The following is a 26811-nucleotide window of genomic DNA, read 5'->3' as shown; positions in this document are numbered from 1 at the left end:
ACGGTGACAGCGCGAGCTTCATTTCCTGGAGAGAGCTTAAAAAAAAATAAATAACACAGACCTTAAAAACTTCTTTTCGCCTTCAGTCAGCCGGCTGCTTTGTACACTGGTGCGTGCTAAAAATCCTGCTGTTGCAGAGCAGTGGTCCCAGCGGCGCGATGCGAGTGTGCTGTTCCTGGCAGGGCTCCCTGTGCCTGAGTGACAGCCCCGTGCAGCAGAGCTGGGGATTTACATTCATCACCAGCCTCTCGCAGCCCCAGCAAATGGAGGTTGGTGTACAGAGAGCAGCATTAAAATGTTCTGCCAGGAGAGCCGAAGCCTCCCCCATCTGCCTGCACCGACGACGCTGCCAAGATCGGAGAAAGCTGATTTCGTTTTGTTTTTTTTCCTGACTTTTCAGCCCTTTTTATCTGCCCGGCTTTCTGAGATTTACACCAGTGGCGTTTGCCAGACAATGCTATGAATTTAAAAGCTGCTTTCGTTTTTAATTGCAGTGCAGCTCCCAACTGGGGGCCGTGTTGGGGGGCCGAAGGGGAAATTCTCCTTCAATCATGCGGCATTACGCTACCAACAGCAGAGAGCCCTGTAACAAAACGGGCCTAGAAATTGTGTGTTTTTGGTCCATTTCTTTCCCTTTGGTTACATTTTTTTTCCTGGTTGGAGTCAAATCTTCAGTTTATTCCCCTGACACACTCGTGTACTGAAGGGAAAACGATCCATGACTTACCTCTGCTCCTCTAAGGTGAACTCCTGGTTTGCTTTGGCTGGTTTTCAGAGCTCTGTTTTAGCTGCAGGTTGCCTCCTCACCTTCTTCCTGCTACTTCTCGGTGAGGAGATGAGGGGAGTACGAAATAGATGTAGTGCAAAGTGACTGTCACCATTGTAGGTGACTTTAATTAAAAATTGAAGCGGAAATGAATAAGCTTCTCGTGAGGCTGTGCAAGAACTGCCACTGTGCCCAACGCTGTACTCATCAGCCGGGGTATGAAAAATATCCCAGAAACGTGGCTGGCTCGGATGCTACTGATAAAATGAGGGAGAGTTTCTAATGGCAACACAATCACCTGGCCAAGACTGCTGAATTGGCCACATCCTTGTGTTAGCCACTCTGCTAATTCAGTGCCACAGCAGTTTTGCAAGCGAAAAGGGCATATTTAAGCAAGCTGATGCCACTTGTGTGGCATGGTACCACGCAGATCCTAACTCCAGCATCTTTGCTTTGATGGACAGCATAGACAGGCTCCTTTTTTCCAGTTTTGACCCGAAGTTCTATCTCAGAAGCAGCGAGCCTGCAGAGGTGGCTGTAACCGCTGTGAGTACGTTCCCTTTAAACTTTCTGCGGCGATGAATTGAAATTTTCCAGCAGGAAATGAAAGCAAAACACTTCATCTAAAAATTCCTCATCAGCTCTAGTCACTCGAGCAGAACAATAGTGATTACGCTCAGTTATGCAGGACAAATTCCCATTGCTGCTGTGTCCCCGGATCACAACGTGCCATTAGGAGGCGGGCAGGCAGAGCAGGTGGATGTCAACATCCCCCTTTTGGACGTGAGGGGATGGGGACTTGCAGATGCCAAGCAGCTTCCCCAAAGTTTCACAGTAAGAAAGTGTCAGAAAAAGGAAATCAGGTCTAAGGGCTGGGATTTTCTGGGCTGGCCACTGAAACGTGCAGCCCTAATGAAAAGGAGGGTGCTCAGCGAGAGCCACGTGTCCACACCTCATGGATCCCATCACCTTTTCAGGTTTGCTGCTGTTAACCCTGGAGATGTTAAACACATACAAAGGTCGCTCTTCGGACAGAGGGGAGAGTTGCTTTTAAAAACAAGTGTGATCTTAGGTCACTACGGGGTCGTTTTGTTGGCACTGACTGAATTTCTGCCTGTTCTCTTGCAGGAATGGCCGAGCATCAGCCGTGCAGCAGCGATGAGAGCGCCTGACGTTCCTCCGAGTCCCTCCTGGCTCGGCCTCCGCGATGGCTGGTGCCTCTGCATATTCATCGGATGGTAATGCAGGATGTCGAGAGCAGCGGCGGAGTTTGGCTTGAGCCCCTTGTGTTCTTCCCCCGCTGGCTGAGACTTCCCAATCGCCATGACAACGCCGTGACACTTCCAGCAACTCGCCCGCAGACCGAGGGTGGGCCGGGGTGGGCGAGGAGGCCGGCGAGCAAGGCGACCGGGACCGAAACGACTGCGGGAGAGCCGTGGTGGCGACACGATGAAATTCCCATTCTATTGGCCCCTCGTTAAGCAGGCAGAGTAACCTTTTTTTTTTTGCAGAGACTTGCTGTAAAAGCCCTTTTGGTTATGGCTACTGATCCGACGTGACTGGGCAGGCGGTGACTTGGGAACTCATGACTGGCTATACGATGTTGCGGAATGGGGGAGCGGGGAACGGAGGCCAGCCGTGGTTGTTGAGGTGGTCCAGTCGGATCCGGCTCACCTGGCTTAGCTTCACCCTCTTCATCATCCTCGTCTTCTTTCCCCTCATCGCCCACTACTACCTGACCACCATCGACGACGCGGACGATGCCGGCAAGCGCATCTTCGGCCCTCGGACCGGCAACGAGCTGTGCGAGGTGAAGCACGTGCAAGACCTGTGCCGCATCCGCGAGTCGGTCAGCGAGGAGCTGCTCCAGCTGGAGGCCAAGAGGCAGGAGCTCAACAGCGAGATCGCCAAGCTCAACTTGAAGATCGAGGCCTGCAAAAAGAGCATCGAGAACGCCAAGCAGGACCTGCTGCAGCTGAAGAATGTCATCAGCCAGACGGAGCATTCCTACAAAGAGCTGATGGCTCAGAACCAGCCGAAGCTCTCCTTGCCAATCCGGCTGCTGCCAGACAAAGACGACGTGACCTTCCCCCTGCCAAAATCCAACCGGAATTGCAGGCTGCACAATTGCTTTGACTACTCACGATGCCCGCTGACATCTGGCTTTCCAGTCTACGTCTACAACAGTGACGATTACCCTTTCGGTAGCTCCTTAGACCCTTTAATTAAGCAAGCCTTTGAGGCGACTGTCAGAACTAATGTTTATGTTACTGAAAATGCAAATATTGCTTGTGTGTATATAATTTTAGTGGGGGAAATGCAAGAGCCCGTGATGCCAAAACCTACTGAACTAGAGCAACAGTTGCACTCTTTGCCGTATTGGAGGACTGACGGACATAACCATCTCATCATCAATTTATCGAGGAAATCGGAAACTCAGAACTTTCTTTACAACATCAGCACGGGGCGTGCCATGATCGCCCAGTCCACCTTTTACGACGTGCAGTACCGACCAGGGTTTGACATCGTGGTATCACCCCTGGTCCATGCTATGTCTGAACCCAACTTCCTAGAAATCCCGCCCCAGGTGCCGGTCAAGCGTAAATACCTGTTTAGTTTCCAGGGGGAGAAGATTGAGTCTCTGCGATCCAGCTTGCAAGAGGTTCGCTCTTTCGAAGAGGAGATTGAAGGCAACGCCCCAGCTGACTACGACGATCGCATCATTACCACCCTGAAGGCCGTTCAGGACAGCAAGCTGGACTTTGTTTTGGTGGAGTTCACGTGCAAGAACCAGCCTAAGGCGAGTCTGCCCACTGAGTGGGCTCTGTGTGGAGAAAGGGACGACAGACTAGAGCTACTGAAGCTATCTACTTTTGCACTGATAATCACCCCGGGGGACACCCGCTTGGTGATCTCCGCTGGGTGTGCCATGAGACTGTTCGAGGCGCTGGAGGTCGGAGCCATCCCGGTGGTTCTCGGAGAGCAAGTTCAGCTCCCCTATAACGATGTGATCCGGTGGAACGAGGCAGCCTTAATCATACCAAAGCCACGTATCACAGAAGTGCACTTCCTTCTGAGAAGCATTTCTGACAACGATCTGCTCGCCATGAGGAGGCAGGGCCGCTTCTTGTGGGAGACCTACTTCTCCACCTCCGACAACGTTTTCAGCACAGTCTTAGCCATCATAAGGACTCGAATCCAAATCCCGGCTGCTCCTATCCGAGAAGAAACTGCGGTGGAGATCCCCCACCGCTCGGGCAAAGCTGCTGGCACAGACCCCAACATGGCAGACAACGGCGACCTGGACTTGGGGCCTGTGGAAACCGAACCACCCTATGCATCTCCCAAATATCTCCGCAATTTCACCCTCACCGCAATGGACATCTACAGGAATTGGAATTCCGCTCCAGGGCCTTTCCACCTCTTCCCCTATACCCCCTTTGACCCTGTTTTACCATCGGAAGCCAAGTTTTTAGGGTCCGGGACTGGATTTCGACCGATAGGTGGAGGAGCGGGTGGCTCTGGGAAGGAGTTCCAGGCTGCTTTGGGTGGCAACGTGCCCCGGGAGCAGTTCACGGTCGTGATGCTAACGTACGAGCGGGAGGAAGTGTTGATGAACTCCCTAGAAAGGCTCAATGGTCTCCCGTACTTAAATAAAGTGGTGGTAGTGTGGAACTCTCCCAAGCTTCCCTCCGAGGATCTCTTGTGGCCAGACATCGGCGTCCCGATCATGGTAAGAAAGACGCAGACCCCGTGGTCTCGCTTCCCGGTGGGTTCTGTATATTAAAGTTGGCTGTAGCCATTCTGAAGAGCGTCGGCTCGGCTTAGTCATCTGGGCCAGCATTCGTCTCGCATCCTTGCGGATGTCTGTACCTGATCTGGTTTCTTTATCGTGGAGAAAAACAGGGAGATGAAAGGTAATGACTCAGCTGACCCATTTTAGGTGCGCGCGTGAGGACTCTGTGGCTTGTCTTGTAGAAAGGCTCGTTTCTCTCCGTGACTTCAGAGGTGGGCGAGATGAATTGGGATCGTGAGAGCCAGCCTGCAGCCTTCAGCTCACGGGATGCAGGAGCTGATAGACAGAATGGTCTGAATTGTACACGTGCAGGGTCTTCGCAGTGCCGGGTATTTGGACAATAATTGCATGCGTGGAGCCCGCTATGAGTCTCAGGGCTTAAGGGTAAGAGATTTTAGGCCTGTTTATTGAAAATCTTTGCTCGGGCACTTCAAGTATCACACTGTGAGGACAGGTGGCACCTTATAAATATCTAAATAGTGGCTGCTGCTGCACCTTACCTGATAAATCTTTTACAAAAACAAGAGAGGGACGCACTGCAGCTGTGCTGTGCGCTCGATAAGGGCCTCCGAAGGCATTTATCATGTTGTATTACAAGCGAGGAGAGGAGAGAAAATGGGGGAAAGCATAAGCCAAGACCTATGTAACCATGAGAGTTTCTGTCTTAGTGAGTTTGGGTCAGATTTGGGCTGATTTATTCCCAGCCAAACTGAAGAAATGACACCTTAAAAGACCAACGTGCCTTCTGGTGCCTGGCTACTCCCTTGCCTATTGGCAGCGTTGCTTTTAACGAGCTAATTCTCCCTTAATTAATATTTATTTCTTTGTTTTAGGACTTTCTCTGTAGTCTCCGCATGACTTTCTGCACCGGGCATTGTTAGTGATCAATATGAAATATAAATCTCCAGCTGCACTCGGAAAGAGAGCACAAGCAAAAAGGCAGCGCTGCGTTGTTTGAATCCGGTCATGTTTAGAGGACAAATGGAAGGATAATGCGTTACAAATTAGGGAAGGGAGAAATAAAAGAGGGAGATGGTATTTAAGTACGCAAACTGCATGTGCTTTATGTGACAGGACGCCGCCAAGCTTAATAGCAATGTGAGCTTTATGCTTCATGCAAGGAGATTCATTGATTTAATATTTCGTTTTATTATTATTGTGATGAATAAATCCTTCTGCTCACATTTAAAAACCCTTATGGTCCAGGGACAATGAGGAGAGAAAATTGCTTGGATAATTGCGAAATAATCTCTCACATTAGGCCCGTTGAATGCTTGAATTCTGTGAAAGTCTTCGCATTGTGTCTGCTTCAAAACCGTGCACTCCTCCGGAGCTGGAGAGTTGGGGATGCTTCTCTTTGGAGTCGCTAATGGGTGTTATTTGTGCAAGGAAAATATGTTGCTGTTGATGGACGTTAATGCCTTTTTTCCTCTGCTCTCTTTTGTACGTCTATTGTGTTGGGGTCCCACTTGTTTTTTGGGGACTTTGACATGCACAAACCTTACACACGCACAGTTTTTCTACGTGCCATGCTTCAGAAGAGCCTCAGGCTCTCAGGATCCCCTACATGAGCCCTAACCCTTTGCAGCCTCCAGGCATCCATCTCACAACGTGCTCATCCACCTCCAGACCTGCTGGTTAGATCATGCTGGGGTCTGTAAGTATTCCTCAATACTCTGCTGCCTGTTTTGGCACGACAATGGTACAAAAACTTCCCTGGGCTTCCTCAAATGGTGACACGTCCTAAAAGCCACCGCTGCAGGGACCTGGGGAGCAGAGCAGAGACACGGGGTGCTGCAGGCAGTGGGGAGAAACACAGCCCCTTCAGCTGCTGCTGGAAGCAACTCCAAAGCTGTGGGATTCATCTCCTTGCAGGGAAAAAGTGTCTTTTGATGGGGAATATCCAATTCTCTCAGATCTTCAAGCGATGCTGTATCCTTGTGTAGCAAATGAGCTCCGTAACGTCCCTGCAGCCGGCCGGCATGCAGGCTGCTCGATGTGGCCCAAAGTCCCACCAAGGCGCTGCTGGAGCTGGTAAAAAAAACTTATTTTGTGCTTTTGGTGAACAGCTTTCTGCTGCCAGGGTGCAAGGAGGAGAGTTGTGCTTCCTCCTTCAGCCTGGGCTGACCTTAGGTTGCTGATCAGGAGTTGGACAGGGCTACAGAATAAATTGGATTTTTAATTTTTTTTTATTTTGGTATAGATTTCTTGCGATGGCAGCGTTTAGTAGATAAACCAGCCAGGTTCCTGAGCTGCACAGGAGTCTGTGATAATATATTCTGGTCCTGTGCTGAGCTAGGTGCAGATACAATGCGCTGTAAAGCTGTGTGTAGTCACTCAAGGTTTCCCTCAGAACAGATGTAGATGGATTGCCCTCGAGTTTGAAGTGCCTTTGTGCCGTGCAGACTGTTCCCATCTCGTATTCAGGAGATAAAAAACAAGGATCCAAACGAGTATTCTTGTTTGTGCAAGCCTGAAAGCTTCCTTCCCCCAAGTGTTTGCATCTGTAGCACTTCACCAGGTGAACCTGGCACGCAGAAGAGCCCGGAGAGCATCACCACGGCCGTGCCATCAGTGACATCTCGGCCGTCCCTTACCTCCTGAGCTGGCTTTTGAACCTTGAAATCGGGTGTCCCTCGAGGTGGCTGTGACATCTGCCAAAGCTGAAATATCCTCAAGGAGTTAAAGCCTGCCCGGGCCACCCAGTGCCTGCTTTTGGTGCCAGCAGGTGGGCTCCGTGCGGGCAGGGTGGCAGCTCTCCTGCGTGCGCCTTGCTAGGGAGTGCTCCTGCCGTTTCTGTGCTTCTGGGGGGTAAAAGGAGAAGGGTTTGGGGTTAAATCTCTGCTCTGAGCAGGCGGAAAGACTGCACCAGGGTTTGAGTGATAAGAGGTAACTGGCTGTGGCTCCCACATCAACCTTGGAAGGATTTCCAGCAGTGGAATGAAGACTGAGTCAGTAAGGAGAAGACCTGGCTTGGTCCTGGGACAGAGACTTCCAGCTTCCCCACTCTGCTTCTCCACGCTCAGGATTTCTAAATAACATCCAGGTGACGACAGGAGAACCTCGCTCTTTGCTTTGCAGTTCCCTGGCAGCTTTTTCACCCGCGCGAATAAAAGCAAAGGGAAACAAACGAGGCAAAACACCGAGGAAACCATGCGGGCAGCCCACGCGAATGGTAATGAGATGCACCCAAGAACGATTCAGATCCCGCTGCGCTTTTCCCAGCGCTCGGGAGCCGGTGTGCTGCTGGTTTCTGGTGGCTGCAGGGCACTTCCCTGTACTCCTCATCCCAATTTTGGCATAGCAGTGTGCCCAGCCCGATGCTGAATGACCGAGGTGCGTGGTTTCAGCAGCTCCGAAGCTGGCTGAATGCCTTCATGTGGCTCAGAGCAGGGCACAGATTGGGGAAAGGGGACCAGGAGTCATTTCTCTTCTTTCTACTCTGGTTTTAATCCTGAAAACAAAGTGTTTGGACAGCCAGACCCACTTAAGATGTATTTCAGAAGGCTGCCGGCGCTGTGTAGAGAAAGCACAAAGCCCCAACCCGCGAGCTGATTAAACTCTGGAGCAGCTTGCACTCAAAACAGCCGCAGATCCTCTATTGCAGCAATTAAATTATCCATTTCCCTTGCAGAAACTTACTTAAAGCCCCCCAGGACTTCAGCCTGAGCCAGGAAAGCCTACATGTATGTGCTTTCCAAAGGCCATGGGTCCAAGCAACCCCTGAAAAGGGTTCGTGGAAGACAGAAAGCTCTGTGGGGACAAACACTTGTTGGTAGGAGTGTTTGTTGCATCAGGATCATCCGGTTGTGTTGTTTTGAGCCCGTGTGGCAGCTCTCCCCCTGCCCCAGGAATGCCTGCCTGGTTTTTGGTTCAGTTTGGGGACCCCCAGGGTTTTTCAGAGGGTGCTGGCATCATGCCTGGAGCACAGCCTCCAATATTATAGGATGCACAGACCCGTGGGTGCATAGGCTACATCATACTCCTCCCAAAACGGTATTTTCATAACCTGTGCTCATGTCCTCAGAATTAATAACCCAAACTTCTGACTTTTCTTTCTCTTCCGTGGCGCACGGCTCCTTTGGTGACGAGCCGCGGCTGGAAAAGCCCTGCAGGGCTTTGCTTTCTCCTCTTCCTCCGGGCTTGTGTGTGCTTGGAGGCATTTACGAGCAATTTGCCTGGGTTCACTGCCAACGCCAGCTCCCGTGGCTTTCGGCAGTGACTAATCCTTTCCCTCAGCTTTGTTACGGGGTAAGTAGCTAGCTTTGATCTCCGCAGCCGGTTCCAGTGGCGTCGTGTCCTTTTCTGCTGGCTTGGTGGCCGGCTGAGGAAGCTTGTTCAATTGAGCTGCTTGCCTGAAAAGGACTCATCTTTGGAAAATTTCAAACCCAGCAGCACCGCCGCTGAAATCTGCAGACCTGCCCCCTGAAAGGGCACTGGGTAAGCGGGAGAAGCCTTGGGGGAGATGCTGTCAGGACTTTCCCTTCTGTTTGAGCAGCGTCTGTACAGCTGTCCTGTGCCGAGCCCGCTGCTGAAAGACTTGATGCCTTCGATTTGCTGCCAGAAATCCTCAAATTTGCCCTGCGATGTCCACGGCAGGAGCACGGGGAGCTCCCAGGTGCTGTTTTTAGCTCGGAGGATGAGGAGCAGAGCCCTGGACGGGGTGGCTGTGGAGTGCCACGTCTGCAGCATCGGCGTCTGCGCTTGTCCTGCGACTTCGTGCTTGTTTTTTTGGGGAAGAGCGGAGCCAACTTTGCAAACTCAGCTGGGGCACCAGCAGCTCGTGGACACCGGTAACTCGATTATACTGGGGTGGTGTGCGTGGTCCTGCGCCAGGAGCAGGGGGAGCTTGCATCAGAGGGGAATAAAACCCCGTGGGTTTGACAGGACCCAGCCAGCACAGCACCTTCAGCAGCAGCACAGCAAAGGTACACGAATTACAAAATCTCTCCATGAGAGCAGTTTTCAGAGGCAGGACAACACCTCCAAATATTCCTGTGCTGCTGCCGGGTTCGTAGCACCACCTGCTGCCTGCAGAGCCCCGCGAGCTGCCTTGCTTCTCCCACCCCTCGGAGCTTGCTGCCTCTCTGCGTAGTTTTTGCAGCAGACTTGCTGCTCGGTTTGCCTGTGCTGCTAAAACCCAGATGCTTGTCCCTGCGGGACAATATTAACTCCCACCCCCTTGCAGTCCGCCTCTGCTGTTTAAGCAGCAAATTAATCCATGCTGGGGAAGAAGTTGGGGGCAGAACTGAGTGTGTAGGCATTTTTTTTTCCTTTTTTTTGCCTTCCGTTTTCACCTTCTCTGCCTTTTCTGGGGCTGTAACGTGTGGATACAAGGGCAGAGAAAGAGATGAGGGGCAAGGGAGAGGTTTTCATCACTCCGCTTGTTCCCTCGTGTCTGATGAAACTCAGAGATGCCTCCCCAAACTCATTGGGATCGATCGGCAGCGACCTTGCAGCTCGCAGGTAGATGATAACTTACTCCCAAGCTGGCGGTGGCACAGCAGCCACAAAATTGTTCATCTCCTGGACACTTTTACCCCTTTTCCCACAAGGAATCTCTCCCTTCTGTCTGATGGATGATGCTTCCTCACCTCTCTAGAAATCAAATCCTAGATTCCCCTCCTCCAGAGCTGATAAATATGGGACAAAGACCATAAACAGCACACGGGGGCATGCTGGAAATGAGCTGGAGAGAAACTGAGGCACAGAGAGCAGAAAATGATGCCTGCCCACTGAAGCATGAAGTTGTATGTCTCCCTGTGAGCTCACAGAAACTCTGTAGAAAGCTGTTTTTGCCTATTCCCATATTTTATTAGCAGTAGAAAGATGGGAAATCTGGTGAAGCCGTTCTCGGGCCTCCCAGATAACATTTTTCAGATCAAAATTGTTCAGCAAACGTCTTCGGGTGTCTGGATGCTTATCTGAATTGCAGTCTGATTTTTTTTTGAGGTCCATGCAGGAAAAGTAAATGGGTTTTTGTGCTCGGCGCTGAATTTTTAAAGCATCCTGGACAGGGCTGGTGGAAACAGGTGGAAAGATTTTATAAAAAGGAATTGGTTTTAATTATGCCTAATCAGTGTGAACTTTGTAATTGCTAGCATATGGCCATCCTTAATTCCCAGCCCATGCTGCAGGAGGTGCTCTTAGTTGTCCCTGCTCATCCCAGCCATTTATTTCGGAGCCTCTCACTGAAAGCATTTGTTCCCCCTTGATTTTATTTAATGTTTTAATTGAATAAGAGGAGAAGCTTAAACAGATCACCCCGAATTAAGAGTCTGAGAGCAAGTGGAGCTCTGAAGAACAGGACATTGCCCTGGCTCTGCCTGGAAGCCCTGGGACGTGCAGCAGATGAACCTGTGAGCAAAGGGAAGATCTTCCCAACCTGCCTTTCCCCTTTTTTTGACCACATTCAGGGCAATATCCTGCCTGTTCTCTGATACCCGAGCTGATGGAAATTGCTTTTCTGCATAAGCCATGCTCATCCTGGAGAAAAATGAGAGATAAGACGCTGATTGCAGAACCGTGGCATGGATTTGCTGGGTCTTTTCTTCTAACCTTACAGAAAAGAGCTCTCATCGCTAGGTAATGGGGTTGAGGACAGGCTTGCTGGCACAAAGCTGTCGCCGTTTCAGCCAGCCCAGACCCATCAGAACTTTCCCAGTGAGATCTCAACTCTCTAAATCTCTGATGTCCTTGGAAAACTTTTAGTCTGGCGTGAACCTGGCAGCTGAAAGTGGGTGTGCAGGTCTGAGTGCTCTTCATGCTCGCTGCTCCTGGCACCACAACCATTTCTTCTCTGCCCCCTTCTCCTCAAAAAATAACCTGCCCGCGGAGTTGATGCCATTGTGGTTTTGCTTCCACACTGAATTTCCTTCCAGCTTTTTCACTAAGTGCTCTGCGAGTTGTGAATTGTCTTTCCCCACCTCCTCCCTCCATGAACAGAGAAATAATGTTCGTTTTGATGCCTCCTGCCCCCAAATGTGAACAGCTGCACCAGAGCATCTAGGATGGGCCACAGCAGCTGAACATCCTCGAGCATCATTAGACGTAACGCGCTCAAGCTGCTGAGCCACGCCGAATTTAACCAGTTTTAAAATAATTACACCTGCTTTGCCGGGCGTTTCGTTTCGCTTTCGTCATGGAAATCCTGCTTGACAGATGCCTCGTAGACAGCGAGGGAACCTGCAGAAGAAGTAATCGTGCAGCACCGCACTGACGGAAGGCTCTGTTAATTAAAGCAGCCAGGCTATCAGCCGGAGAGCAGCGTGTGGAAAGATGAGCTCTGCCCCCGTGAATGGGAAAAAAGGTATTTCCAGTAATCCCCTGGGACGGCATCCCTTGGGTTGCCGGCACTTTCCTCTTCCCCTGGAGATGTTCTCACTCTCCAATGTGTGTTTCTCTGTTTTTCAAGTGGACGTTTGTGTGTTTTCTTCCCTTTATTGCTGGCGACCTGCTATGGCACAGCAGCTGATGGCTTGGCAAGGAGAGGCTACCTCAAGGGTGCTCCTAAACTGCCGGGCTAATTTGTTACACGCTCTCCGTCTTGCAGATGAGATATGACAGCCTCTCTCAGATCCCTCCCCCAGCTCTCAGTCCATTTGCTGCCAGACTTCTTGGCGCAGTCCCAGGGACCAGCAACGTGTCTTTTCCAATGAATTTAGAAGCACGTGAGTTCACCAGCAGGGTTTTCTCCGGAGAGAAGGGCTGAGAGAGATCTGGACTTTGGTACTTCAGAAGTTTGGGGCTTTTGCTTGCTTGCTTTAATAAGGACAAGACTTTATAGTGTCTGCATCTTTCTTTAGCTCCAGTATGGCTCCTCCAAGACTGAGGTTGGTATTGAGGTTGTACCTGGCCCTGAACATCTCCCAGCACATCTGTGCTGAGTGCTCCATCCACGTAGTGCAGCTGGGAAGGCGAGGCAGGAACACTGAATATTTTTCCCCAAATCAGGTCAGGCTTTCCCAGTGAGCTGGCAGATCCAAACTGCTAACTCCTAGGGATCAAACTGGGCTTAAAACTGATGCAGAGGGATGGTTCAGCTCCCAGGCTCGCTGGCAGCGTGCACATCATCTCCTAAGCTGCTATTATCTAACCAGCCTGGGTCTCCCTGCAGAAAGCTGGATACAGGGCGCACGTGGCCTCCTTCAAGGGGTTCCTGCAGGAGCTGCGGGCAGCAGGAGAGGCACAAACCCTCACAGCAGCTGTCAGCACCTGGTAAGAAGCTAATTTTGCAATCCAGTTAAACACCACCACTTTCAAATTGCAGCAGACACCTGGCAGAGAGCTGGTACAGCAGATAGATATTTATTTGTTTGCCTTGCTGTCTTACCAAAGACAACTGGTTGCGTTTCTGTGCCCCTAATTTGCTAAATCAGGGTGCAGATGCTCCTGCTGCCGTCCCCGGTCTCCCCAGCATGTTCTGTGATCTCCTAAGCAGAATAAATTCACCTGAATTTCCTGCCTTGAATACCAAGAGGGAATTTGCCAGGTGGAAGCAGGTTTGTGATGTCTGCCTGGCTTGAAAGAGCACTGATAAAGAAACACTTCACTTCCATGCCTTTGGATATTCCCCTTTTAATTGCAAAAAAATAATAGCCAGGGGAGAATACCTATGAGGTATGACAGCATGTTGTCCCAAGGATGTTCTTCAAAGCCAAATAATTGCAAATAATTATAAATAAATCTAGGTGGACAACCAATGCTCATCTTTAATTGCACAGCCACTAACAGGGATATGCAGGGAAAATAAAAATAAGTGAGGATCTGGATCTCTTTAATGTTAAAATAAGTACGCCTCTCCCTTAGCTTCCTCCGAACCGAGTGACAGCTGTACCCCTATGAAAATGAATAAATAATGGGTTTTATTTGTATCGCAAGCTGTTTTCTCAGCTCGGAGATGAGCAGCCCACGGATACCACTCGCGTGGTTTAAAGAGAGCCCAAGCGTTGGCACAGATGATGTCCATGGACACCATATCGGTGTTAAAAAGGGATTTCTACTAGTACCTTCCTGTGTGGTTTTGTTCTCACGGGGGGATAATTTACGTCTGGTTTTATGTTGCATTATTTAATTATGCCTATTTTAAAAATGCATCTGTTTTGCCAATTTATGTGCACTGCATGCGGCCTTTGGGTAGCTTTGCAGCTAAATTCCCCTCCAGTGAAACTCTCTCATTCCTCTGGAGATGATTTTTAAAATAGTCCCTGAGATCTTTTCATCCAAAGCTTGAAAACACCTCCGAATTGGAGGCAGCAAAGCCTGGAGCCTGGGAGTTGGGCTTGGCAGGAGGAGATGGTTCTGTGTGGGCAGCACAGAGCCCAGGGGCTCGTGGTGTTGTGCTTTCAGGAGGCTTTCAATGCTGCAGGAGATGTGTGGTGGTGGCTGTGGAGATGCTGGTGGCTTCATCGGCTTCTTCACGGAAGGCTTGGGAGCTCGTCCAGCAGACAGGACACATCTGTGAGGTCTTGGGACCGGCCTCTGCCCTTTGACGTGTTACATGGGGGAAGATGACTGGGAGCTCGAGAGAAATTGGGATCAAAGTCATCATTATGAGGGTGAACTTCAGGTGTGTGGCTTCCACACGGAGTCTCTCCTGATCCCAAATTCCAAAATTCCTGCAATAGCCAGGGATATTTGTGGTGCTGCATCCCTCTTCGTTTCTGGCTGGTCAGTGCAAACCTGTCCTGACATCTGCGCTCCTGAAAAAGCTGTGAAGATGGTGCTGCTCCTAGGACAGGCTGGCTGCCTTCCTCCTCTGCATCCCTGGGCACAGCAGTGGAGAAGCAAGAGCCTGATCCAATGCCTCCACTGCAGTGGGAGCAGGGGATGGAGCCAGACCAGGTAAAAAATTAAGATTTATCCTGCCCACGTGTATGTGAATCCACACAGGCACGAGATCTGCTTGGGAAGAAAGCACTTCCTGCCCTGTAAATAACCTGCCAGCTCAGCATTCGTGTGCTGTTGTGTCTGGTAGTCTGCAGGTCTTGAGGGCTGAGCTGGGCGTGTTGCTTCATCAGGGGATTATCCGGATTTTGTCCGACCTCTGAGCTGAAAATGAGTGGCCTGATTACGGAACAGTTTCAGGTAAGGGCAAAGGGATTCCCGGTGCCACTTGCTGTTCCTCCTCTGCTGCAATTCTGAGGTTCTGACCTTGCAAATCCCTCTGGCTCAGCCATACGAAGCAGAATGGTGTGTCCTCGGTTGGGATCTTTGCCCCTAGATGCTACCATCGGGATAAAGTACATTTTTTAGAAGGGTTTGTCCATGGGTTCAGTCCCTGGGATGGCAGCAAGGCTGAGGCACAGCCCTTGAGCATCCTCCCCGCGCAGCTGGTGCCTTCCTTCTCTGGATCTTACTGCAAACTTCAAGAGCTGGTGCCAAGAAGAGGATTGACAGGGCTGTAAATCCGCGTCGGCCCTAGAGGACTGTGCTGCCAGGACCACTCTGCTTCTCCCTTTTTCCCCGTGTCTTTGGGAACGGTGGAAGTGGATCCTTTTCCCGAGAACTCGTTCTTTGGCTCCCCGAATTACTCGGCTCTCCTAAGGGTGCCCTTTTGGTTTTTTCCTGATGAAAACCTGACATGAGCAATGAGCTTCCCGCTTGCTTGCAGAGCTTGCTCTTTGCCCACAAATCAATCTGCTTCTCTAAGCGGAGCTGTCAGGATTTCTCCAAGGGCACAGACATTCTTCATGTTTTCGCCATCAAATTAGATGTGACGCTTAATTTAAGGCTTAGGCATAAAGCCTCACTAGACATTGCTGGAAGACACCGATTTTACTAAATTTTTGTATTTATGTATAAATATTCTGCATAAATAGAAAATACTGGTGTTGGTTGGGGCATTCTTGCTGGGCAGAGGACAGATTTAAGCTTTCTTTTAGCTCTGTCTAACGCTTTTAAGATCTTTTTTGGCCAGCATGGCCATGAACAACGCCAGGAGCAAATGGATGTATTAAACAGGTTTGGGTTGAGTTTCGGGGTTTCGTGCTCCTTCAGTCAAAAGAAACTGGTGGAATGAAATCACCTCGCTTTGCTGAGAGGAGCAGAAGTCTCTAATATGGTGTGTGTTGTGCTGAGAAGCATTTTATGTCTTGTAGTTTTAAGACAAACTTCCTAAGTGTGTAAACTGCTGAGGTGATTTGGAGCTGGGAGCCACGGCAGCGACTTTGTACAGCACCACGCTTCGTAATACCACTGGTGGCAAAGGTTTTCAAACAAAATTGTCAAGAAAAGGCCAAAAACAACCAAGGTAAAGACAGCCAGAAGTACAAAATGTGAGGCAGGAGGGGCTGGGGTTTGTGTGAAGGTCCTAACAGTGCTGCTGTGCTCTGTGGTTGGAGCCTCCCTGTTCCCTGCAGGGGAGGGTGGCTTTTTGGTGAATTTGTGTGCCTTTCTTTTGGCTGATGGGATTTTTTGAGCTCCCCAGTGCTAGAATCTTGCTGGGTGAAGGTTACTGGTGAGTAACTGGTGAGCCAGAGCTCAGCATTTCAGCACGCGCCTCACGCTTGCTGAGGCAACTTTGGTGGGTGCTCACCCAGCTCTTGGCTCACAACCCCTGAAAAATATGATCAAAAGCCATCATTAACCTGAGGGAAGGGCAGGAGAAATGGCCCTGGGTGAGAGATGGCGAGCTCGATCTGGTTGAGTAAGAACTGAAAGAGGGTTTGGTTATGGCGCCGCCCGGTCCCGTGTGGAAGAGGCCTGCTGAGGGAGCTGATGGCGGATCCCTCAGAGTGAGTGGTTGGCCTTAGGTTGGACGTCCTGAGGGACACTCAGAGGAAGGATGGATTCCCCCATCTCTTGATGTCTTCAAAAGGGATTCCTTTCTGTCAGAGACACCTGAGGTGGCCACAGGTCAGGCCTGAGAAGGGGCTCCTGTGAGCAGGGGCTCACATCGGCAACATGGCTGAACTCACAGCTCCCAACCCCACCAGCCATTTGCTGCTGGTTCTTCAGAAAGCATTTGGAGATCAACCAGTGCCAAGAAGTTTGATCTCCCAGTAATGTTGTCGAGATGTTTCTCAGCAGCTTTATGGCACCTAAGGCTGAGAATCTTCCAGAGAAGAGAAGCAATTCGAGGCCCTGCTGTACCGCCTGAGGAGGTCCCACAGGGTGACCAGGCCACCTCCTCTCGTCCATAAATCCCAGATTTTGGCAACATACCGTGCCTTGTGTACGTATAGAGGTGTGTATGGACACCACAGTGGCTGCCTGCTTTCTCCACATGCATGGCACGGGGAGGCTGAGCTGCTATTTCTGAAGGAGTGCATGGAGATACCCATGGCCAAGGACGCGGCCCGATAAGGTGCCGCTCAGCTGTATTTTAGGTTTGTGATGAAGTCAGGAAAAATTGCTAAATCTCACTTAATGCCACGGGAGGGAGAGGACTGGACTTCTTTATACTTGGCTGGTGTAATAACCCTTCCTTTTTCACCTAGCCTAATAAGTTCCTGAGCGCATTTGTGCCCGTAATGGCCATTTCACGCCTGACAAATCTGGCGTTTTCCGAGGCCCATTGAAATGGAAAAACCTTCGAAGAGATAGGAATGTTTCAAGTCCCCGATTCGAATACTCCTCCCCTTCCCCCTTGTAACCTGTTTTTACAAGATTAGCCACTTGTATTAAAGAAGAAAACCTTCCCAAAGGTTCACTTGTCTCTTTCTCAAGAGCTCTATTTCCCATCTAATAACGCGATGCCCTTGTTTCCCCAGCTCGGGGTGTTGTGTGTGTGTGTTCGAGACCAAAACCTGGTCCTGCCTGAGGAAAAAGCACTGTGCTGAGCCGTCCCAGGAGGGCAGAGACAGGAGGAAGGTTTGGTCCCTTCTCGAATCACTGCCTGCACGTCCCCGTTTGCTTTCCTGGTGCAGTCACCCAGGGGCAAGCGCAGGGATTTCCAGAAGCCACTGACTAGATGGCTGATGCCAATTAGCCGCATCCTAAAAGCGCTGTAAATTGGGACAGTTCCTTTGAAAACAAGGCATCAAAGGCAGGAGCTTTAAGTTGCTTCTAACTTTTGCTTGTGCTCACGTGGTGGATGTGCTTATTGAGTCTCGGAGGCATCTGGCTCCTCCGTAGCATCCTTCTCTTTAGGGAAGAGTTTTGTGCCAATGCACCAATCTCTTCACCCCCTGTGCTGCCCTCTTGCAGCTCCGGGGAGTGGAAATAATTAGACATTTTGCAAATGTACAAGCTGAGTCTTTCCCGAGAAGCTGAATTGAGGACCCACAGCAAGTAGGAGGCTGCTAAATACAAAGCCCTGGACATTTCTCAGCGTGCTGATGGGGCAGAAAGGGTTTTCTGCTGCTCGGCCCCAATTCTTTCTCTTTTGTCCTCTATCCATGTGTCTTCAGCTGGTCCAGCGGGAGCGGTAGGCAGGACCTTGCCTGGAAAGCATTAAATGCATTTCCGATGGCCTGGGTCCAACTTCTGCTAATCCTCACGAGTCAGACACCCCCGGACTTCAATGAGATCAGCCTCGGGGAGGAAATGCCACCGTACCAGCAGAGGCACGGCATGCTCTGTGCTCTTAAGCAGGAGGATAAATTATGGATCGGCGCTGCTTTTAATAACTCTGCAGCCTTACCAGAGGGCAAGCCCAGCAACAGGAGGCGAAGCAGGCAGTCAGAAACTGGTCGTGGCCACAAGATTTCAGAAATGGAGCCTCTTTCAGAAGCACCTTGTTACACCCACGAGGGCCTGACATCCGTTTTATGGTGTCACCAAGCTGGAAGGAGCACTGAGAAGGTCTGAATAGGGGCTGCTGTTTCTGGAGGGGCTCTGTACGTGTCCTGTCCCTCTGGAAGTGCTTGTTGTCCCCTCCAAGGTCTGGCTGGCTGCCCTGTAGATGAGCACCCACAGGGGTTTATTTGTATGTAAGGCCGTCCAGTCCTTTTCTCTGCTTCAGCCCTGTCCCCCTCGGAGCAAGGATCCCAATGCTCCTGGTGGCCCATCAAGCAGCAGGGACCCCAGGGGAGGTTCAGGTTGGAAATGAGGAGACATTTCTGATCAGAAGGAGCAGTCAGGCATTGGGACAGGTTGCCCAGGGAGGTGGTAGAGTCCCTGTCCCTGGGGGTGTTCAAGGAGAGGTTGGACGTGGTGCTTGGGGACATGGTTTGATGGTGACATTGGTGGTAGGGGGTGGTTGGACCAGGTGATCTTGGAGGGCTTGTCCAGCACTAATGATTCTGTGATTTTATGAAGGCTCAGCAGCTGCTTCATCCCAAAACGTGGCTCCTGGCACCACATCGGTTTGCCAAAGAGCCCTTCCAGTCCGGCAAGCGACTGAGAGGGAGAGGGGGGAGAAATTCCTGCTCTGGTGTTGTCTCCACTTCACCTTCCCGTGCGGGCACTGCTCACACCGCATCCCTCCTGGGCTGGGAGTGCTGCTGGCGCGGCTCTACCCTGATCCACCACCTCCTAGAGCTGCGCCATTCATTCCCCTTCCTGCCATAAATCGTGCTTTTGATGGCTCTCCAGCGAAACATTTTAATGCCTTCTCATTGAACGCTCCATTTTTTGCCCCCAGTTGTTCCTGCTGACAGCTGAAGGCGCCAACACGGGCTTTACACAGGAGTTTAATCGCTCCAGCTGTCACACGGGTCCCCGCCACAAATATTTTCCCCCTGTTAATGGCTTTTTTATGTGACCAAACGTAATCTCATTTAACGGCGTTTCACACCCGTGACGCCTTCTTCTTTTCACCAGGCTGGATTTTATTTTAAGAGGAGGCTGGCGGGACGGAGCAGCCCAGGGATCGGCGTGCCCGTAGGTGTGCCGGGGCAGGTGAGACCTTTTCCATCTGCACACCGTGACTCTCGTGTTTGTCCCGTAGGTCGTACGCACGGAGAAGAACAGCCTGAACAACCGCTTCCTGCCGTGGGATGAGATCGAGACGGAGGCCATCCTGTCCATCGATGACGACGCTCACCTTCGCCACGACGAGATCATGTTTGGGTTCCGGTGAGTGGCCTCCAAGGGTGCAGTTTTCAGCCCCAAGATGATGTTTTCTGCATCCCGGTGCTGCTCGTGGCCCCGTGGTTAAAACGAGAGCCTGGCCGGGGGCTAGCACAGCCCTTCCTGGGGCTTTCCAGCTCGAGTTGTTGGAGGAGAAATGCGTGCTAATGAAGTGTTTAATGACTGCAGGTGGGCTGATTCCAGGTTGTCCAGGCAACCCTCCTGATTCTCGCACTGCCTAACCTTCACTCTCAGGCTTTTGCAGTTCTGATAACCCTCCCGTAATGTTCTTGAGGGTATGTTAAGAAGAAAACTGGAAAACAGATCCAAGAGGCTTCTGTGCTCCATCCTTCACGTTGCCAAGGCCAGGACAATCACAGCCCTTGCAGGACTTGATTGCTTGGGCAAAGCATCCCGTTTGCTCCGTGTGATGTTGGGATGTGGCAGCTATCGCAGCATTTTTCTCTCCAGAGGATGAAAAAGAGAAACACTGCACAGAAGAGGTTGCTCCCGTTCCCACCTCCTTCTGCTCCAGCACCTACAGCTTCCCTTAACTTTCCCCTGGCTTTTTGTCCCGAAAACACCAGGTTTTTGTGAAAGCAGGAGGTGGGAGAAGCGAGGAGGGGCGAGCAGTTCCTGCTCCAGCTTTTCAAAACATTGAGAGAAAGCTCAGCCAGCGAGCGAGGGCTGGGAGGATGGTGCCAGGGCCGCTGCTGGCAGCGTTAATTACTCCCTTTTCATTACCAGCTTATATTGGAGCTTCATTAATTTGACTCGAGGCCGTAACAACAACCCCATCCTTGCTCCTTGCTGTGTTAGGAAGTGTAATGAGCGCCCTTGGAAAGTTGGTGTCTGCAGCAGCCCTGCAGCCATCGCTTCTGAAGCTCTCAGCAGGCAAAGGAGCCGTGGCAGCTCTCCTCCACCTCAGGAAAACAGAAAAAAACCACTCGCTGCCTCGTTCTGTGCCTGTGGCGAAGGGAAAACCCTCCCGAGTCCACCAGGCTCCCGCCTGGGACTTGTTTTTTGCAGTCCGGGCTCTCTGAGCTTGGGCACCGACACGTGAGGTCGGCTCAGATGCTCGCAGGGAAGCTGGCGGCCCCGGACGCAGAGGCTGGGTTGGTTTGCCAGGTTAGACACCGGGCTCTGACGTTTGTCTTAATGATTCCTGACAGCCTCACGGCTCTCCTGGGGGATCTCACTTGAGGAGAGCGAGCTGCAGCTGGGAGCAGAATATTAACCGAGCCCGCTCTCTCTCACACGAGCCTCATGGTTTAATTCTCTTGGGGACCAGCAGCATTTTAGGGTGAAGGACAAAGATTTAGCAGAGTTTGGCATCCTGCCTCTGAACACACCGGGCTCTTTAGCATCTCTGCAGCCTTCCTGAAGAGAGCTCCGTGTCACCTCTGCCTTAAGGAGGAGGAAACGGAGCTGTGGGGGAAGGCCCAGGGGGTTTAGGGGCAGGGGGTGGGTTACTCCCAGCCCAGAGCTGTGGCTGCTCTGGACTTTTTATAAGAGGAAGCCGAAGCAGAGCCGGTGGTTTCGCATCTTGGTGGCTTTCCCCACCTCTTTCCCTGCTCTTTCACCTGAGCTCACCGTTTTCCGTGCTCTCTGTACCTCAGAAACTAATTTGGGGCCATCGGGCTTTTTTCGTTAGCTTTCCTTTAAACGTACAGAGCAACCTTTAGGAGTTAGAAGATCCCGTATGCGTGAGTCAGGAGCACTTCCCTCCCCTGCAAATCATAAACTGGAACAGCCCTCTAGAAGAGGCCCAACACGAGAAACCCAACTTGGTGGCACCCAGCGTTGCTCTGCGCTCACAGCCCGTGGCTTTAAACCACATTTGCACATTTTAACGATGTTTAATCTTTTTTTTTTGTCCAAACTACGATGTATCTTGGCCATTCTTTGGACCAGAAAACCCCAATTATTTATTTTTTATATGCAATTTTCCCCTAACTTGCAGCACCTCCGTGGGAGCAGATCCCTTGGCGTCGAGGGCACGGTCTCGCCCGGCTGCCCCTGGAGGTTTTCAGGCAGGGCTGTGCTGATCTCCAAGCTCCTCATCCGAGCTCTTGGTGTGTTTGCAGGGTCTGGAGAGAGGCGAGGGACCGCATCGTCGGCTTCCCGGGGCGCTACCACGCGTGGGACATCCCCCACCAGTCCTGGCTCTACAACTCCAACTACTCGTGTGAGCTCTCCATGGTGCTCACTGGTGCTGCCTTCTTCCATAAGGTGAGAAGTCGCGGCCGCTCCTCCGTGGCCAGCCTGGAGCTCTCCTCTCCTTCCTAGGGGAACCAGAGCTTGGGTGTTAGTGATTTATTTGTTAAGAATTAGCTCTGATTTGATTGTTGGAAGGGAGGAGGGCGGAAAATGCCTCTGGGACACGCTCTTCTCTCGAGGAGAAGGGATCTTCTCTCTGTGAGAAGGAAGACAGAGGGCAAACAGATCTTGGGAAGGCAACGGGCCCTTTCCCTACAGTTTCCTGAGCTGTCCTGTGGAAAGGGGATCCGCCAGCTGCTGGCGACGTGCTGACTGTGCAGCAGCAAAGAGAGCGAGGTCTGAGGGGGCCGAGGCAGCGCGTGCTGCCCGGGATCCCCTCGAGCAACGCGTCCCCTTGTTCCTCTTGCAGTACTACGCCTACCTGTACTCCTACGTGATGCCGCAGGCCATCCGCGACATGGTGGACGAGTACATCAACTGCGAGGACATCGCCATGAACTTCCTCGTCTCCCACCTCACGAGAAAGCCTCCCATAAAGGTAGGGACTTTGTACTGTTATTTTTTTTACCCCTCCATCCCCGAGGAGCTGCAGGGCCTCGTTCAAAAGCTCAACGCAGCCTCCAGAAGCGGCCAAGTCCTCGCCGTGGCACGCGGGATGAATTTGGGGTTGGCTCGCGGTGCCGCTCAGAGCAGGGGGTTTGCTGGGTCAGCAAAGGCCCCGCGGAGCAGCTGGAAGACAGATTTCCTTCCTCCCTTAGCGTACAGCATGACTAGAAAAGATTTCCTGGCTGATCTTGTGTGGCTTTGCTGAGACATTTACGCTCGTGTGTGTGTGGAAGGCCCTTGGTACGAAACCCCAACAGCCCGGCTGGGATCCCCCTGCCCCGTGCTAACAAACCAACGCCACAATTTGGGGCAGGGATTTTGGCTGTGAATCATTCCTCTCTTTATCTCTGCTGGCAAACTGTGCCCCAAATGAATCATTTTAAACACAGCTGCAGTGACCGGCCCCCGGCCCTCTCTTGCAGGTGACCTCCCGCTGGACTTTCCGCTGCCCTGGCTGCCCCCAGGCGCTGTCCCACGACGATTCCCACTTCCACGAGCGGCACAAGTGCATCAACTTCTTCGTGAAGGTGTACGGCTACATGCCGCTGCTCTACACCCAGTTCCGCGTCGACTCAGTCCTCTTCAAGACCCGCCTGCCCCACGACAAGACGAAATGCTTCAAATTCATCTAAAAGCAGCAGGCAGCGGGCGGCCGGATGCCCCTCGGCTCGCCGAACTTCATCCCGAGGCGGGCGAGGGCGGAGGGGTGGCCTCTCAGCGGGGCTCCGAGGGCCAGAAGCCTTCTGCTGTTGACTCTGGCCTCCCTCCCGCGGAGGAAAAGGGACGGCCTGGGGTTGGGACAGGCACATTTTGCCCCCGTCCTGCTCTCCCCCACGGCAACACGACCAGGCGGCGGGGCGCAGGATCTCCCAGCCCCCGCCAGGACGTTCCCTAGGATCGTACACTGAGGAATGGCGCCTTGGCTAGCGGACCCGCCCCCGGGCTAGCCAAGGGCAACCATTCTTTTTAATTATAATTATTGTTATTTAAAATGAAAGTGTTTTAGATTTGCCGCGTGAGGCTTTTTTTTTTTTTTTTTTCCCTTTTCCCACCCCTCTCTGGACCTGGCTGCGCTCTTGGGGGGCGCCATGGCAAGGCCAGGTTGGCGGCGTTTGACTGCAGAGGTTTCTCCCCACGTCGAGGCAGCTCCGGTGATGCTGTCCCCGTCCTTCCTCCCTCTCTCCTCTTCCCCTCCTGCACACCACGGCCCGGCTCCCATCGCCCTGTGGCCACTACTGAGGACTTCCAGGTGTCACCCCGCTGATGAGCGCCCTGCTCGCCCTGCCGAGCCTCCCGCAGCTCCACGAGGGCTGAGCAAGGACGAGGTTGGTCCTGGAGGGTCCTGAGCCGGCTCCCAACTCCACGCCGGGTCCCACACCGCAGCCACGGGGGTGTTCGGCTGCTGTGCTCTCATTCCTGGTGTCCTTTTTCCACCGCAGGTACCGCCAGGCCTCAAAAACAGGGTTTGAGGTTGGGAACACTCCCCCTGCAGCACAGCAGGGCTGCGGTGACCCAGCGTCGTGTGTTGGAGCAGGTTGTGGAGAGGCTTCGAGCCTGCTCTGGCCTTTTGGGGGTAGCAGTGGGGTATCGGGGCCCTTTTGGGGCCATCTCTTGGGATCGGCCACCCTCATGGGCAGCACTGAAGCTGGCCCAGCCTGGGTTTGCTGGAGCTCGGGGCGGGCTGGAGTCCCCTCTCTGCCTCAGTCCCTGGGGGTCTCAGTGTAACTGCCTTAAAACCTCGTCCTCTTTGGGCTGTGTTCGAAGGGTGACCCCACAAAGGCTTCCTTAACCCCGCAAAGGCTTCGTTAACCCCACAAAGGCTCTGGGCACATGGGGAGATGAAACCTCGTTGTCCCCAGCTCTCCTGGCCCCGTGTGCGGGCAGCAGGGGGACGTTGTCACCCACCCGTGTCCCAAAGCAGGAGCAGGGTCGCTCCGTTGGCAGCTCCTGCACTCATTCCTCGGGTCTGCACCCTCCTCGTGTAGCCTGCACCACTTTTTGGGGCTCTGTGACCTGCCCAGCCCCGTTTTCAGCCAGCTTGTTGAGCCCTCCCTGCCACAGGGGTACGGCTCTGCCCTTTGGGAAGGACGGAGGGGCTCCTGCCTTCACCAGCAGAGCGCGGTGACAAGGACGGAGATGTCTCCTCTCAGTCTCAGTGGTGTTTTCCTTCCCACTCCCTTTTTGTTTCAACGTCAGGCCCTTCAAGCAGACCACGTGAAGGTTCCCAGTGTCTGTAAGGACACAACCGGGGGCTCAGCGAGGCCCCAAAACACCTCGGGGAGGGTCTCATCTTCTGCTCCTGCTCGGAGGGCAGAGCTGCACCAGCCTCAGCAGCCCTCGCCGTGGTCCCTGAGGAGCACGAAGCTCCTCTGCTGCCGGCGCTCGCTCCCCCCTCGTTGCAGCTGTGGATTGCACTTTATAGAAATAATGAGAGACGCCTCTTGCCCATCTCACCCAGCTCTTGGGTGCTGTTTATTTTGTTTTTTTGTTTGTTTTTTTTTTTTTTTTTTGGAAGATCCCTGGTCATTGTGGAGCATCGTGTTTGTGCGGCACGTGCTGTGTCCTGAGAGGGGTTCCTCCTGGCTGAACCCCCCCAAAAAAAAGGGACGGGTTTGGGGCCGAGGGTTAAATGGTTGCTGCATAGGGACGGGCGGGTTGGGAGGGATGAGGATAAGGAAAATAATGCCCCGTCCCCTTCCCCACCCCCAGGGCTGGGGCTGCGGCTTTGGAGCTTTCCCAAATCTGCCTAAAGAGACACAGGAACCCTTCTGGAGTACAGCCCCGTGATTCACACCACGACTTTCTGCCCCTGAGCCATCCCATGGGGTTCCCTCCACCGGCAGGGAGCACAGAGGCATTTCGGGAGCCCAGCCCTGCCACTGTCCCCATCACCCTTCACTCCCCTGGTTTTTGGGGACCCCGGGTAACTCCAAAGCTCAGGGTGGGGCGTGTGGTTTGTCACCTGCTCGGTGGCAGGAAGGTCCCTCGGTGGCGGCACCTTTCCCGAGGCCTTTCCCCTTTTTCAACATTTTTGCTGCTTCATCCGGGCCCGGGGGCGTTCGCTGTAAATAAAATAACATCGCCCGCGGTGCCGCTCCTGTCTCGCCGCCCAGCCCTGCCCTCCCCTGCGCCCTGCTCCGTGAGCACCAGGTTTAAAGACAAAAAAAAAAAAAAAAAAAACAGACCAGAAACACTCCTTCAACACGAGCACAATATTCATATGTTGAGGTTTTTGTAAAAGGATCCAATAAATGGAGAGTTTAACTTGACGGAGCGCGTCCCCGTGCCTGCTTTGCTGGGGGCTGGGAGCGGGATGGGGCACGCCACCGCGAGCTGAGACCCCAGGGCAGGAGCCTTGGCCACGGCCAGCCCAGCGGAACGGAGCCGGAGGATTTCCCACACGATGCTGGATTTCCTTGGTCTCGCTTTCTTTTTCTTTTTTCCCCTTTCCTCCCCAGCAGCTGCCTTCCTCTGCAGTTGCCCATTCACTTCTGCGCTGCCTGCCCCGTAGGAATTGTGCTCTTTATGGCCCTCACTGCCTTGGGGTAAAGGCTCGTCTCCATTAGGAGCATTGTGCTGGGTTTTATTTCCAGGAGAGGTTTCAGGGAACCCCAAATTTCATGTCCCAGAAGGGAGGAGGTGAACGCTCTGCCCCAGGAGCCCAAATTCCTGGGATTCCTCCCCAAAACACTGCTGGCTGCATGGACAGCACTAACAGCGGGGGGCACGGGAACTCGAGCGGCACCAACCTGGCTTTTGGAATTGGGATGTGTGTGAGGTGGGTGCTGCTGCTGTGCCGATGCCATAAATAAATCCCTACAGCCCTGTCGCGTTTCGGAGAGCATCGCTGGGCCTGCGCTAAGCGACGTGCAGGATTTATACCCCCAGCTCGCTGCCAGCGACGCACTGTGGAAGGCTTTGGGAAGAAAAATGGGGTTTTGGAGTTTTTTTTTGTTTGTTTTTTTTTTTTCTTGGTGGTGTTAGCGGGCTGACAGGCAAAGGGCGGCCGCACAGGGCAGAGGGGGCCCAGCACCTCAGGGCCCAGCACCTCATGCCCTGGTTCTTGCTTTAAACCCCATCACAACAGGACTCAAGCAGTGGAATTACGGTGCCATACAGCACCCGGGGGCCCTGGGCTTGCCCTAAACCCCTGGGCAAAGCAGGGTTTTAGCCCACAAAACAGCCACAAAACAGCTTCAGAGCAATAAAGAGGGGGCTGGGGAAGGGGACCAGGCAGTCACTGCTGCAGCACAGCACCCGCAGCCACTGGTGGCTGCATGTGCGGGGTCGCTGGACGGGCTCTGTAATTTGTAGGCTCGGGCTGGTGAATATTGAGAGCAGTCAGAGGGAAACGAGCAGTTATTAGGCAGGCAATTAATGAAAGCCCTGCGCAGCGCCCTGTGTTGTGCCTGCAAGGGAAGGATAATTGTCACCGAGCGTTTTAAGCCATGAAGTAATTTAATCTAGA

The 26811-nt window shown here is 52.5% G+C and overlaps 1 protein-coding gene and 1 long non-coding RNA gene across 6 annotated transcripts in view; both read left to right on the top strand.

Annotated features, from left to right (window-relative positions):
- The window catches only part of EXTL3 (exostosin like glycosyltransferase 3), a 109736-nt gene extending 84124 nt beyond the window's left edge, over positions 1-25612 (top strand). For all 4 annotated transcript variants that reach the window (XM_084513310.1, XM_084513309.1, XM_084513308.1 and 1 more), the window contains 5 exons: positions 1895-4499; positions 19396-19523; positions 21605-21749; positions 22147-22275; positions 22766-25612. In XM_084513310.1, the coding sequence (XP_084369436.1) occupies positions 2352-4499; positions 19396-19523; positions 21605-21749; positions 22147-22275; positions 22766-22975 (2760 nt within the window). In that variant the 5' untranslated portion in view covers positions 1895-2351 and the 3' untranslated portion in view covers positions 22976-25612. The remainder of the gene's footprint in view (positions 1-1894; positions 4500-19395; positions 19524-21604; positions 21750-22146; positions 22276-22765) is intronic.
- LOC311433766 lies at positions 4507-11486 on the top strand. 2 transcript variants are annotated; one of them, XR_014690943.1, is made up of 2 exons: positions 4507-4891; positions 5396-11486. It is a non-coding gene; the product is annotated as an uncharacterized lncRNA (long non-coding RNA). The 2 variants fall into 2 exon arrangements; XR_014690944.1 differs by having other exon boundaries at positions 4507-4946.
- Positions 25613-26811: the final 1199 nt, after the last annotated feature.

The sequence above is a fragment of the Aythya ferina genome (genome assembly GCF_964211825.1).
Source record: "Aythya ferina genome assembly, chromosome: 3".
NCBI lineage: Eukaryota > Metazoa > Chordata > Aves > Anseriformes > Anatidae > Aythya > Aythya ferina.
This window is presented reverse-complemented; position numbering and strand designations above follow the sequence as displayed.